At 56.2% G+C, this 13,383-nt stretch overlaps 3 protein-coding genes across 6 annotated transcripts in view; 1 reads left to right on the forward strand and 2 right to left on the reverse strand.

Annotated features, from left to right (window-relative positions):
- Positions 1-1,180: 1,180 nt before the first annotated feature.
- On the reverse strand, positions 1,181-5,021 carry Cptp (ceramide-1-phosphate transfer protein). 3 transcript variants are annotated; one of them, XM_047538968.1, is made up of 3 exons: positions 4,801-5,021; positions 2,907-3,106; positions 1,181-2,681 (listed from the first exon to the last, which is right to left on the reverse strand). In XM_047538968.1, exons 2-3 carry the CDS (start codon positions 3,026-3,028, stop codon positions 2,159-2,161), a joined length of 645 nt encoding a protein of 214 aa, XP_047394924.1. In that variant the 5' UTR covers positions 3,029-3,106; positions 4,801-5,021; the 3' UTR covers positions 1,181-2,158. The 3 variants fall into 3 exon arrangements, with proteins under 3 accessions (XP_047394924.1, XP_047394933.1, XP_047394913.1); XM_047538977.1 differs by having other exon boundaries at positions 2,907-3,041; positions 4,801-5,020; XM_047538957.1 differs by lacking the exon at positions 4,801-5,021 and having other exon boundaries at positions 2,907-4,794.
- Positions 5,022-5,162: 141 nt separating this feature from the next.
- The window catches only part of Ints11 (integrator complex subunit 11), an 11,909-nt gene continuing 3,688 nt past the window's right edge, over positions 5,163-13,383 (forward strand). Inside the window, exons 1-6 of one of the 2 annotated variants that reach the window (XM_047538909.1) lie at positions 5,163-5,317; positions 7,592-7,689; positions 8,085-8,158; positions 9,269-9,497; positions 13,205-13,303; positions 13,380-13,383. The exon at positions 13,380-13,383 is cut by the window's right edge and continues 31 nt beyond it. In XM_047538909.1, coding sequence (XP_047394865.1) covers positions 5,290-5,317; positions 7,592-7,689; positions 8,085-8,158; positions 9,269-9,497; positions 13,205-13,303; positions 13,380-13,383 — 532 coding nt within the window. In that variant the 5' untranslated portion in view covers positions 5,163-5,289. The remainder of the gene's footprint in view (positions 5,318-7,591; positions 7,690-8,084; positions 8,159-9,268; positions 9,498-13,204; positions 13,304-13,379) is intronic. The other variant, XM_047538899.1, reaches the window with a different exon arrangement.
- The window catches only part of Pusl1 (pseudouridine synthase like 1), a 9,135-nt gene continuing 7,008 nt past the window's right edge, over positions 11,257-13,383 (reverse strand). The window contains exon 8 of the mRNA XM_047538919.1: positions 11,257-13,383. This exon is cut by the window's right edge and continues 3,994 nt beyond it. The gene's annotated coding sequence lies outside the window, so the exon portion shown is untranslated.

Here is a 13,383-nt window from a genome sequence, read left to right on the forward strand (position 1 = left end):
TTAAGGCCCTGGGGTCTCAAGTGGCTGGGAGAGGCAAGGAGTGCCATGCCCTGGGGAGCTCTCTCCAGCCCCTTCAAATTCAAGCAGCATGGCCAGCAGTCAGGAGGCTGTAGGGGTGGCCTCGCCAGGCCTAAAGACCAGCTGGGAGGACAGCTGAACAGCCAGGCCTCTGCCCTACAGCTGGGGTGTGAAGTGGGTCTGGGGGTGGAGGGCAGACCCTTTGAGGGCCAGGTCATTCCTCTACAGGGATCTGATGCCTGGAAGCTGCGGGAACCCTATTACCAACTGTGCCCACTCCGTTGACCCCTGGCCCAGGTACACTCAGGTACACTCATCTTGGCTGATGTGTAGGGGCCTCCCTCTGGGGACAGATTCATGCAAACAAGGGAGGAAAGGCCATAACCAAATGTGCTAGAGCAGCTGTAGGCACCCTGGGCCTCTTATCGGCCAGTCTGGGGAGCCCTCGTGGGCACAGTCCCCCAGCACTGGGAGGAGCTGGGGGCCCAGCACAGACTTAGGGGAGGTGGAGCCTGGCCTGTGCCTCTTCACTGCGGCTGCACAGTAAGGGACCCACAATGCTCATGTGGGCACACCACACCCACACACAGCTGCACCTGCAGCCTTGCTCTCTGGCCAGTTCCAAGTGGACCCTGGATCCTGGCAGGTGTTGGCAGAGTTAGATAGGGTGTGTGGCCCCAGTGGATCCTGAGCTTGGGGTGGAGTGCCAAGAGGACCCTGTCCAGTATGCATCCTCTTCCTGGCCAACCTGCTCTCCTCACAGAGAGCAGTCCCCACCTACTTTTGGCCCTGGACTGGAAAGACCTCTCTTCTGATCTACCTTCAGACCTGTCCTTCCTACCCAGCCCCTCGTGTAGATGACCCTGGGTGTCAGATGTCTCACCTGTAAAATGGGGATAACTTGGACTTTATGGTGGGGGGACCAAGTTAAAGCCTCCAGGAGCAAGCACAAGCAGTGTCCCAGAGCTGGTTGCTGTCCTGGGTATGCCTTGTGTCCTTGTGGCTGAATAAGCCTTGAGTTCTTGGGGTTGGGGAGCACATGCCTCAGCCCTGTCTGTGGGGTTAGGTTCCTCCATGCCCTTGCAGAGTACCTTCATGTCCTCCCCAAAGTAAGCAGGCACCTGGTGTACCCAATACCCCCAACCCTGGAATGCCATCCCAGTCCCATGAGCACTGTTTATTTATGCTGGACAATATCACACATATCACTTTCCAAAGGGCCGGGCCCACCCGGAAGCTGCGTTTATGCACATCTGCTGCACCGCAGACAGGGTCCCTGCAGGTCACTGTAAAGAGTGGGAGCAACCAGGCCCCTGAGCACTGCGTGATGGCTGGCTAGGTCTGACCATCTGATAACTCTCAGCTAGACAAGGGGGTTCAACCCCCTCCTAGCCTGAGCACTCCCACCTCCTGAGCACTGTGGGGATGAGCAGCAGGTAGGGGCAGAGGGAATGCCTGGCTCCACCCAGTGGTGTTGGGCCATGCAGGGGTGGCCTGCAATGGCACCTCTGCAGGAGATGGCCTGCTGGGTCCCTTGGGGAGCTCATGCACTCCCTGCAGGAGCTGTTTAGATGGCAGGGAAGGCCTTTCTGCTCAGCATGCAGACAGGCTAACAAGGAGGCAGATAAAGGGCTGGGAGAGTCTATAGTGCCCAGACCATTGCCCAAGGTTCTCTGCCTGGGCACAGCCAGCCAGGGTGTGAAGGGATTGGGGCAGCTGGGCCTGCTGTGTCCCAGACCTGGCCTAGGACAGGCATGGGAAAGATACACATGGGCTGGGCATACCAGCTGGGGCAGGATAGAACCTTGGTGCCCAGGGACCTCTGTCCTCACACCATTTCACAGATTCCACACACAGCAGCAGGGCGACCATCAGGCTGTTGCTCATGCAGCCTCCACTCTCCAAGCCTCAGTGGGGCTTGACCAGGCATGCTTGCAACCGAGGCTGAGAAGGCTCTCATCCTGGGCCAAGGGAGGGCTTGTGCTGCCTCTCCCAGGCCAGCTGCCTGCCTTTCCTGTCAGCTGGTGGCTCTCACAAGCTCAGCTTGCAGGGGTGAGGGCTCTGTTGTGGAGAGCATGGGCCCTGGCTGCCCGAGTCCAGCTCTGCAGCAGGGGAAGCCCATCCAGCCTGGGTGCGGCCACTAGGGCAGGTCCAACAGGGAGTGCTCTGCATAGACCTTCTGGGAGACATCATACACATGCTCGATGAAGGGCAGGGCCTCACCCAGCATCTCCACAGCCTGCTCAGGGGGCCCCACGTTCATAGCCTCAAGGAAGACCTTGCGTGTGGGTAGGGTGCAGAAGGCCACGGTGACTGCCTGGCGCACAAGCCAGGGGTGGTAGGCGGCCAGTGAGGCGTTGTAGGAGTCAGTACAGAGGGTGGAGGTCCGCGCGTTCTCAGGGCTGGTGCGCAGGCCTTCCAGGAACAGCTGCAGCCAGTGCAGAGCCCGGTGCAGGCGCAACACCGTCCGGCAGCCTGAGCTGGGGTGGCGGGAGCGGCGGTCTAGGTCCACCAGTTTATTGCCCACCTCGTAGGCCACCATGGACTGCAGGCTTGTGTAGTGCTCGCTCTGGGGGCTGCTGCGCAGACGCTCCATAATCTGCAGCTTGGCGACCACGTCCTTCGAGATGAAGGAGAAGATGGTACCTAGGCTATTCAGAAACCTGCACAGCAAAGACAGAACTTGAGTCTTCACCCAGACCCAGGGCACCCAGCCTGTGCCAGGGACACCACCCTCAGACTGTGGGCACGTCAGCCCAGAGGCAGGGGTGAGAAGACTGGGTGAGAACAGCCCACCAGCATGCCTGCTCTGCACCCTGGCATGTGGACTCTGGCAGGGAAAGCTGCTCCCTCAGGAGCCTCTGCAGGGAGGTGCCCTGTGTACGCACCTGACCAGACCCTTCCAGCTGGCGATGTAGTGGTCCAGCAGCACCTCTTCCTCCTCGTTGAGACACTGCTTGAAGCTGACCAGCACAACCTTCAGGTTGAACTCCGCCTCCAAGCCATCCATTTTCTAACACAAACTAAAACAGTTCCACACAGAACTTGTGGGTCCTCTGGCTGGATCAGCTCTCTCTGTGGCTCATTTCTTCCAGGGAGGTGGGAGGATGGAGGAACAGTTGAAATAGCTGGGGTCCTACAACTGTCTGCCCACAAGGCCGCCCCATTCCCTTAGGTTGAGCTCCCTTCTTGCAGCCACAGGCTCTCTCACAGACCTGACACAGACTGACCATAGCCACGGACCTGGGCATGGCTCCTCCTCGTCATTCATGCCACTGACTCAGGTCAGCCCCCGACTCGAGGATCCCTAGCTGCATCCTGTTTGCAGCAGACCTGTCTTCCAAGGCTTTCTGCTTGCTTGTTTTGGTTTCTCTATATAACAGATTCCCTATCTGTTCTCACAGGCTGGGGAAATCCTTCTGAGCACGTGTTGCACCTGAAGCCCCTGTGAGGGTGATGCTCTGATGGGGAGGTTAGATCGTAATAAAAACAGAGACTCTGAGATAGTAGGCATTTCTGACACAGTAGATGAGGAGACAAATACTGTGGAAAACAGAGATGGGAGCACAAGAAAGGGTGGGAGGGCAGTTGGCAGATCTTTCTTTCTTGCTCACAGCTGTACTCTAAGGTCAGAGATGAGGCTGTGGGGTCAGCATCTGCTGAACAGGTGGGCACCATCTTCACTCCTGCTGTTGGAGCTACTCACATCCCATACAGAGGGTGGCTGGGCCAAAGGTCTTCCCATACGCAGAAGACTGCCACAGGCCCTCCCCCAAGGAGCACTCCAGGGAACATTCTGGAAGTGGTCTAGGACCAAAGTGTCCAGGAGGGGACAGACTCTGGATTCTGCTTGTGTCCCTGAAGTCACTCCACAGACATCCCAGTCCCCACACCTGGAGGGGCTGCCTCCAAGCATCCCAGCCCCACCTTCCTGGGTGCCCCAAGGACCTGCGGCTCATGGCAAACCTATGGGGAAGCTTGATGGGTCTCACCTATGTCCAGGATGAACACTCACCCCACTGGGGGCTGGAGATTCCTGTGCCCCTTGGTGCTGGGAGCCCTGTTTGGCCTCCCTACCTGCAGTACTCCAACTGTGCTGAGAGCCTGACAGGAACAGGATACCTGGATTTTCGCACAGATTTTGGCTTCCACTCCCCAAATCCTAAGGCTCAGTCCTTCAGCTCTGGGGAAAAGACACTGTATTCTCTCTTTCCTGCCCATGGCCCAGAGTGCCCCTAGCCTTGGCATGACCCAGTGGGTGCAGAGAACCAGCAGGTTCCACGGGTTGGGTTGCCTGCTTGGTAAGGGGTGGAGACTGTGCAGATGGGCTCACATCATCTGCAGGTGTGAGGACTGCGGAACCTGGGCCTCAGGAAGATGGCGTCCAGGCCCCGAGTCTTCCGGCACACCCCTCTCCTGTCTCAGAGCCTACGTGCTGGCCACCGAGCAGATGCCTTCTAAACCTCGGGGGTTCCTTCTTAGCCACTCAATATCCTTCGGGCCTGGCCTTCCTGCCCATAACCCAAGCCAGCAGACATCAAGGAGCTGCCAGGAGCCTCTCAGAGCTGTCCTCGGCGAGCTGGGAACAGGAAGGGCAGCGGCTGTGCAGCCGAGAGCAGGGAGCAGGCAGCCTGCCAGCTCCTGAAGGTGGTGCAGGGCACCTCGGAGCCTCCCCCAGAGTAGATCGGGCCCGGTGGGAGGGCGGGGTGACGTCCGGCAGCACGTCCACCCCGGCACGCCAAGTCTGGCTTAGGGGCCAGGCTGACCGCCTGCAAGTCTCACCTGGGACTCAGTCTAGCTGGCACCGGGCTGGCGGGTCTCTGCTCCGGCTGGGGGACACAGGGCGCGGCAGAATCCGGATGGTGGGGAGGGCGGACCGCGGCCGCAGGTCTGCGCGGCGCGGCGCGGCGGGGCGCGGCGCGGCGTGGGAGCCGGCTCCTCGCTCGCCCCGCCTCCCGCGCGCCAGGTCTCACCAGTTAGGAGCCAGACGCGCTCCTCCAAGCCTGCGGTTGGGCAGGTGTGGCGAGCGCGGCCCCGCCCCGCGCCCGCCCCGCCCCGCCTCCTTGCCCGCCCGTGCACCTGATTGGTTGCCGCTCTCCCGATCAGAACTCCGCGCATATCCCTCATTTCCGGCGAGAGAACCGGAAGTTGGCGCAGCGGTTGCACCTGCGCAGTGCGTCGCTGCTCGTCTCTGGGTCGCGCGTCCCCGGCTTTCCCTCCGCTCAAGTGGAGCGCAGAGGATCCGGGGCCGAGGACCCGCCACCCCGCAGGATGCCTGAGATAAGAGTCACGCCCTTGGGTGAGTCGGAGTCGCTGAGTGCAGACGGCGTCTTGTCCTGGCCCCACACACCCTGAGGTCCGGCAGCCTTCGGCCCAGGGCGGCCCGGGTCGCCGACCGCCCACGCTCTGCCCGCTGTGCGACTCCGTGCCCAGCGTCGCGGGTCGGAGGGCGGGTCGGAGCTGAGGCCTCCTGGCCTCCTGTTCCTGGCTCGGGGTCCAAGGGCTTTGGGGTTGGGTCCTGGCTCCAGAGCTTGCTGTGACATCTTGGGGGCTCAGCCATACCCAGGCTTCCTAGCAGTGAAACCAGCATGAGGCCTCCTGGGCTCAGGTGGCTAGCAGGTAAACTGGGTCCTGAGAAGGTGCTGCTTTTTCGTCTAGCCAGGCCGTGGGTTTAAATCCAGCTACAGGGTGTATGTCCAGGCTGTGGTTGCCTTCAGCGTGCTGACCTCTTCTGCACGTGGCTGTTGATTGAAGACCCTCTTTGCCCACCTCTGCTTCCTCACCCCTACTCTCCCTCCACCCTCTGAGTCCTCTCTCTGGCTCTGTGCCCACCTCCACCCTCTACTGCTTGTGCTGTTATCCCCAACCAACCTTCAGTTCCACCCTGTTACCAGTCTCTGCAACATTAAAAAAAGTAGCTTAACTTTTTGAAAAGAAGTGTAGAGTCATACTTTTTTAAGTCCTAACATCCTGGAACAGTCACTTGAAACCCAGAGTCCCAGAAACTCTGAGTCTCTGGCTTTCTTTGTGCACATCTGCCATTTTCTGTCTTACAAATTGCTTTCTTCCCTGGACAGAGTGTCTGGAGCACCTTTCCATTTGGATGTCCTCAGGACTCCAGATCACCCTGGCCAGATACTGATAATCTCCCCAGGTCACTTCTCTACATGGCCCTAGCAGAACTGTCCTTCCATCTTGCTACCCACTCTCCCCACTACTGGGAAGTTGTCCTCTCCAGAATCTTTCCTGCCATGGTTCTGGAGCTTTGGAAGAACTGCCAGTGACTAAGAACTAGATGTTGGAATTCAGACAACCAACCCTGGCCCTGTACTTGGTGGTTGTGTGCTTATGGGATCTCCATGCCCTCAGGTCCTCACCTTTTCCCTCCCACAATTATCTGGAGGGTCTCTGGGCCTGACGTGGCTTCGAGTCTGGAGTTGCAGTGGGGAAGAGACAGCTTGGATCTTCTCCTTTGGGGTGCTCATCTGCAAGAGAACCCAAGACCCATGACCGGCTGCCTGAGTCCAGCAGGCTCTGTGTCATGGCCAGGTCAACTTGATGTGTATGGTGCTGACAGATGGGTGGTTCAGGTAGCTGGCAGAAGCAGATCTTTAGGATTCAAGGTGGAAACTAGACTATTTGGTGTCCTTAGATTCCCCACTGCAGCTCAGGCTGTGTCCTTCTATTTGTAGCCCCCAGGCCCCAGAGGAGGTGACAGATGGCCACATGGGGTCAGGTGTGCTCCTATCTGGCCAAGGCCTTGGACTGAAGACGCTGGAGGGGTCTCTTGGATATCAGGAGAGTGAGAGAGAGCATGGTTGGCATGAGCTAGGGTGCAGTGGCATGGGGCCAGGTTCCCACTGCCTTGGTTGGGATGTTCCTGTTGCAGCCACAATTGTCGGCTATTGCTGGACAGTCAGGGCCATTTCCCTGTGGCTGACTTGAGGTCACCTGGGTATCTTTCTGTGGCAATACCACCATAAGGCACCTTGGACCCCCCCAGTGAATCCCAGAAGAGAAGACCTCATTGGTTTACAGCTTGGCTGAGTGCCTAAGAATGGCCCCATCAAGCTTTGGAACTTGTGTTGCCCCAACTTTTGGGGGTGGGTACTGAGGATTGAACTCGGCACTTGACCACTGAGCCACATCCCCAGCCCTATTTTGTATTTTATTTAGAGACAGGGTCTCACTGAGTTGCTTAGCATCTTGCCATTGCTGAGGCTGGCTTTGAACTTGCAATCCTCCTGCCTCAGCCTCCCGAGCCACTGGGATTACAGGCATGTGCCACTGCACCCAGCAGGATTGCCCCAACTTTGAGAATTGAGGGGAAGCTTGGTGGAGGAGGGCACTTGGACCCTGGGCCGGCAGCCCAGCACTTTGTCCCCTCCCTGTGCATTTCTCTTGCCTACAAATGAAGGTAGCTGTCTTCTTGACCCATCTCCTCTGTCTACGCAATGGCCTTAGGGCCTGGTTTCCCCAACCCATTGAGAGCTCTGCAGAGGCTGGGAGGCAACAGTGGGGGCAGTGGGAGGAGGCATGGCCATACATATCACCTGCCCTTCCCCTTGAGCAGGAGCCGGGCAGGATGTGGGCCGCAGCTGCATCCTGGTCTCCATTGCGGGCAAGAATGTCATGCTGGACTGTGGGATGCACATGGGCTTCAATGATGATGTGAGTCCTGAATGCAGGTGCCCAGAGGGAGGGTCCACCTTTCCTTCGCTCCTTGTAGCTGTACGTGATAGGTCCCTGGGCCTTGGGGTGAGGGGGCAAGTGGGCAGCATTGGGCATACCTGGCCAGCTGCACCCATTCAGCGCTTAAGGTGGGACCAGGCTGAGGTGAAGTCCCTGGTCCCTGCTGGGTTCTGTAGGCTGGGCTTGGGGATGTGCTGGGTAGTGAGGTTGGTGGTGATTTTGGCCAGCAGCTTGTCCTTCCAGGCATCTGTGAGCAGCCAGTGGTTGAAGCCATCTGCTGGGAATGTGCTACCCCTGGGTGCCAGCTGCATGCCCCCACTCCTGGGACTGGGGTGGCCTGCTGTGTCCTCACCTTTCCCATGGCTTCTTCTCAGAGGCGCTTTCCTGACTTTTCCTACATCACCCAAAATGGCCGGCTGACTGACTTCCTGGACTGTGTGATCATCAGGTGAGCACCCATCAGGGGCCTTCCTCCTTCCCTGCCCACGGAGGCTGCAGGTGTGATGTGTTGCCCACCGGCTGTGTTGTGGGGTCCTGTCCCCAAGCTGCCTTTGTGGTGCACCCCTCAGGGTTGTGGTCATCCCTTCAACCAGGGGGCACTCCATGCTTATTGTCCCTGCTGACTACGTCCCCAGTTGTTGTGGACTAGAGTCTGGTAGGTGCCCCAGGAGGCAGGGAAGTGCCTGGGTGGTGTGCTTCACTTGCATCCAGGGCCGTTCTTCAGGCCCTGACTGTAGCAGTGCTGGGTCCTCTGGCTGGTTCTGTCCTGTTTTACTGTACACACCCCATCTCCTTGCTCCTCCTCCCCAGCTCTAGCCCTGGTCCTGTTCTTTGCTATCTCAGGGACATTAAGCCATTGGTGGTTCTGGTTCCCGACACTGACCCTGACCTGAGCTCTAGGTTTATGGTCCAGCCAGCCACCTGTCACCCCTAAGCCCGACAGGCGGATTCGGGGGAGGCACCTTTGCAGCCCTCCTCCCAGCTCTCACCCGCGGGCTCCATCTAGTCTACAGACATTTCCAGGCTCCAGCCCCTCAATCTCTGCCGTCCTGTCACCACCTGCTCTGTGTGGCCTTGCCAGATGACCACAGCACTCTGGTCCTGTCCCCCGGTAGCTAGAGGAGGCCTTTAGGCTGAAGCATCCTATGTTGGAAAGCTGCCTGGATGTCTGTGGCTTGGGACACAGTCATGGACTGCTTTCCTACCATGGGGCTCATCCTCCCCTGGTGCAGTCCCAGCTTCCTCTGCCTTAGCCAGGAGGACTTCCTGACCACGTGATAGAGACTGCAGCTCCCCTCCCATTATGCCTTCCTCCTGAGCTGCTTTGTTTCTGTGTGAGCCTATCTATGTCTGTTTTGTGTTTTAATCATACGTCAGTTTCCTGTCCTAAGTGTTCAGACTGCAGTTTAGGAAAATAGCGGTTCTTGTGTTTGCTCATCCTTGACTTTTCAGTAACCAGGAAGGTGTCTTCAGTGAATAAGTGGAGTGACCCATGAGCCCAGAACTGGAGTGACTGGGGGAGGGTGATCCTAGGCCAACTGATGCCCTGTCCCCCCAGCCACTTCCACCTGGACCACTGTGGAGCACTCCCCTACTTCAGTGAGATGGTGGGCTATGACGGACCCATCTACATGACCCACCCCACCCAGGCCATCTGCCCAATCCTGCTGGAGGACTACCGTAAGATCGCCGTGGACAAGAAAGGCGAGGCCAACTTCTTTACCTCCCAGATGATCAAAGACTGCATGAAGAAGGTGGTAGCTGTCCACTTGCACCAGACAGTTCAGGTCAGGGTCCCCAGGTGTCCAGGCCGGTACAGTGCCCTCTTGGGGCTCCTCCTGACCTACTCTGCATACAGTCTGCGAGGCCCAGTGGCCTTGGACTCCACCTGCTCTTGCTCTTCTGTTTGGCACTGTAGGGCCACCAGGAGGCAGCAGTGCGCAGGTGACCCAGATTTGGCATGGAGCTGGGGGGAGTGCACATGTCTGACAGGAGGCTTCTGCGCAGTGGCACTCAAGATACCAGCTACCACCCTCTGCCCTAGGACACTTGTGCTGTCTGAGCACACTGGGAGAAGGGGTGGGCTTGGTCTGCCAGACAGGTTGTTGGGTCTGTTTTGTTTTTGTGTTACTGGGGATTAAACTTGGGGCCTTGTAGATAGTAGGCAAGTGCTCTGTCACTGAGCTATACCCCCAGCCCATCACTTGGTTTCCTGGCGTGTTGCTGGGTGGGGAGGCAGAGACCAGACCTGGGGATAGGCGAGCCCTGCAGGTGCCCCATCTGAACTTTGAAGAGGTGTGTGGGTTAAGGAGGGAGTGAGGGTTTTAAATGAGTGTCGAGTCAGCTTTAACGAAGCTGCTTGCAAAGACTGTGGATTTGTCTGTTTTTTTAGGATTTTGCTTTATATATTTTGAAACTACATTACTAGGCACCTAGGTGTTTTGGATCATTTTATCCTTCTGGTTGAACATTTTGTCAACATGAAGGGTACAATTTACCTTGAAATCTACTTTCCTGGTAATATAGGTGTACTCCATATCTCCCCCACTTATTTCCTTTTTTCTTTTTTTTTTGGTACCTGGCATTGAACCCAGGGGTACTTAACCACTGAGCCACATCCCCAGCACTTTTTTTTTAGTCGTAGGTGGACATAGTACCTTTATTTTTATGTGGTACTGAGGATTGAACCCAGGGCTTCACGCGTGCTAGGTGAGTGCTTTACCAGTGAGCCAGAGCCCCAGCCCCCCAGCACTTTTTTATATTTTATTTTATTTAATAACAGGGTCTTGCTGACTTGCTTAGTAGTGCCTTGCTAAGTTGCTGAGACTGGCTTTGAACCTGTGATCCTTCTGGGATTATAGGCGTGGCCACCACACCTGGTCTTTCTCCTTTTTCTTTCTGTTTTTTAGCTGCAGTGCTGGGGATTAAACCCAGGGCCTCACTTAGGCTAGACAAGTGTTGTACCCCTAAGCTGCACCTCCAGCCCTGCTTGTTTGTTGGAACCAGGGAACCCAGAGGTGCTTAACCACTGAGCCACATCCCCAACCCTTTTTTGTTAAAATTTGAGACAGGATCTCCCTTAGTTATTGAAGCTGGCCTCAAATTGGTGATGCTTCTGTCTCAGCCTCCTGAATTGTTGAGATTATAGGTGCACACCACTGTTTCTGGCCAGTTTTCACCTTTTAGTCTGAAAAATTTACCTTCTGCCTAAAGAACACCAGTATGGGTGAATTCCTTTGATTTATATTTGTCTGTGAATGGACTTATTTTACCCTCTTCTTTTCTTTTTTTTTTTTTTTTTTTTTTTGCGGTGCTGGGGATTGAACCCAGGGCCTTGTGCTTGCAAGACAAGCACTCTACCAACTGAGCTATCTCCCCAGCCCCCTTCTTTTCTTTTTCTTTCCTGGTTTTTCTGATCATCCTCCTCCTCTTTTTTTTTTTTTTTTAATAACTTTATTTTTAAATTTTTTGTTGTAGATGGACACAATATTTTATTTATTTTTATGTGGTGCTGAGGATCAAACCCAGGTCCTCGCACATGCTAGGCAAGCGCTCCACCACTGAGCCACAACTCCAGCCCGCGGTCTTCATTCCTGAAGGACTCTTCTTTTTCTCTCTGTACAGTACAGACTTCACCCCTCAGACTAGGGAGAGCCAGGCGCACCCTTGTGTATTGGAGTGGTCGAGAAACTGCTGAATCTCTCTCAGCCCATAGACATAATAGTTCTGTCGTCCATTGCAAATCTCTGTTGCCGTTTTCTGCAAACTAAAATGTGCCCACAGGGTGTGGGTCAGGCAAGGTCATTCAGCTGGTCACCTGGTCACTGTCACTCTCTGATCCTAGCTGGAGCTGGTTGGCATGGGTGCCATGACATAGGCAGCTGGGCCAGCAGAAACCAGTGAGGCAAGACCAATAAGAAATATGCTAGGGATGTTTTCCACCTGCTGAGGTGTGCCCTAGACAGCACTGTAGGGCAGATGGGCAGAGCCGTGACCTGCATGGTGGCCAGTCATCGTGGCCCAGGAGGCACTAGTAGCCCAGCAGAGCTCGCATCCTGCACCTCCAGCTGCATGTCTGGACCTGCCTTGTGAGCTTCTGCAGCGAAGCCAGTGTTAAAGTCCACTCCCGTGGTCACCTTGGAAGTGAAATGACCTTCCACAGCAGTTAGCGACTTAATTGGCAAAGAGGCAGCCTTGTCCCCAAGAGTGCCTTAAGGAACACTGAGGAACTTGGGATGGGCGGTGTGCAGACAGCTGTGCAAACTCCTGCACCACACGCTCCTTCTGTAACACCCTCGTTTTCAAGGCTCACACCTAAAACAAAGGCCAAAGGAGGCAGCCTTGACAGTCCCAGTGACTCCTGTCCTGTCCTCTGGTCCTTCTGATGAGATGAGTGTGAGCAGAGGCCATGCTGTGTCCTCTAGCCCCACCATTCTCTGAGCCTGGGTTTTCTCATTGCTGTGGTCAGACCCTGACCTACTGGCAGTGCACAGGGCCTGATGTGCTGGTGAGGAGTGGGCAGTCTCCCACCACCGCAGGGGCTGGCCTCGGGTTTCAGAGACTGGGCCTCCTTTCACCATTTTGGGCCTTCTCTCTCAGTCTTGGTAAAAGACCTGTGTTCTGAAGACCCATTTTAATAGAACCAAGGTCTGATCAGCTGTGTGGAGTCACCCTGTGGGCTCTGGTCACAGGACTGCAGTTTGCAGCGTAGGGATGCCCCTCCTGCACGGCTGCTGCGATCCTGTCCCCGTGAAACTCCTGCAGGGCCACTTTCACGAGGAGCACAGCTGCAGGCCAGCACTCTCGTCCCACACTGCAGGCACACCACTCTCTGCTGTTCTTGTTCAGGATCCTGGCTGTGTGACGGCCTGCGTGCTGATTCCTCAGCCCCTGGGGTCTCAGAGCTGCTTGTTGGCCTCTTCTGCCTCCTCCATCCTTCTGTCCTGTGCTTCATGCTGTTCCATCCTCAGAGTTTAGCTGTTGGTTTTCTTGGTTATATCCCATGTGTTGGTAAATTCACCTATTGAATTCTTCATTTAGGTCATCACAGTGCCTAACTTTAGAATTTCCACTCTTTTGTAGTTTCTTGGACTCTGTCTCTATTCTTAGTCCTGCCTCTCTTTCTCTCTCTGGAGAGCAGGGCCTGTGTGCTTCATCTGTGGTGTTCCCCAGCACCAGAGCCCTGTGGTGTGCTGCTGGGCATCTGAATGGTCAGCATGCCATTGTGGCCCACAGGCCTGCCTGTGTGGTGTGGAGAGCTCCCGTCGTGGGAGCTGAGAGGCCACCTAAAGCCCTGTCCTCTGGAACAGCTTCCAGTAGCTTTTGATGCTTTAGTCTGCTGCCTCCATTGCTCTTCAGCTTGCATTCCTTCTGCGTGGTGTCTTTTGGTTGAGACCTGAATGTCATGCATGAGGGACAGGAGCTGGTGGGAGATGTGGAAGACACTGACTTCTGCACCTGGTGGCCTAAGCTCAGCCCTCTGCTCCCTCCACAGGTGGATGATGAACTGGAGATCAAGGCCTACTACGCAGGTCACGTGCTGGGGGCAGCCATGTTCCAGATCAAAGTGGGCTCAGAGTCTGTGGTCTACACGGTCAGTGGAGGTGCCTGCGACTTGGCAGGGCTGCCTAGGGTTGGGAGGCCCTTCTCACTGTTGCCTTCTTTGCCAGGGTG

Source organism: Sciurus carolinensis, chromosome 1, assembly GCF_902686445.1.
Source record: "Sciurus carolinensis chromosome 1, mSciCar1.2, whole genome shotgun sequence".
NCBI lineage: Eukaryota > Metazoa > Chordata > Mammalia > Rodentia > Sciuridae > Sciurus > Sciurus carolinensis.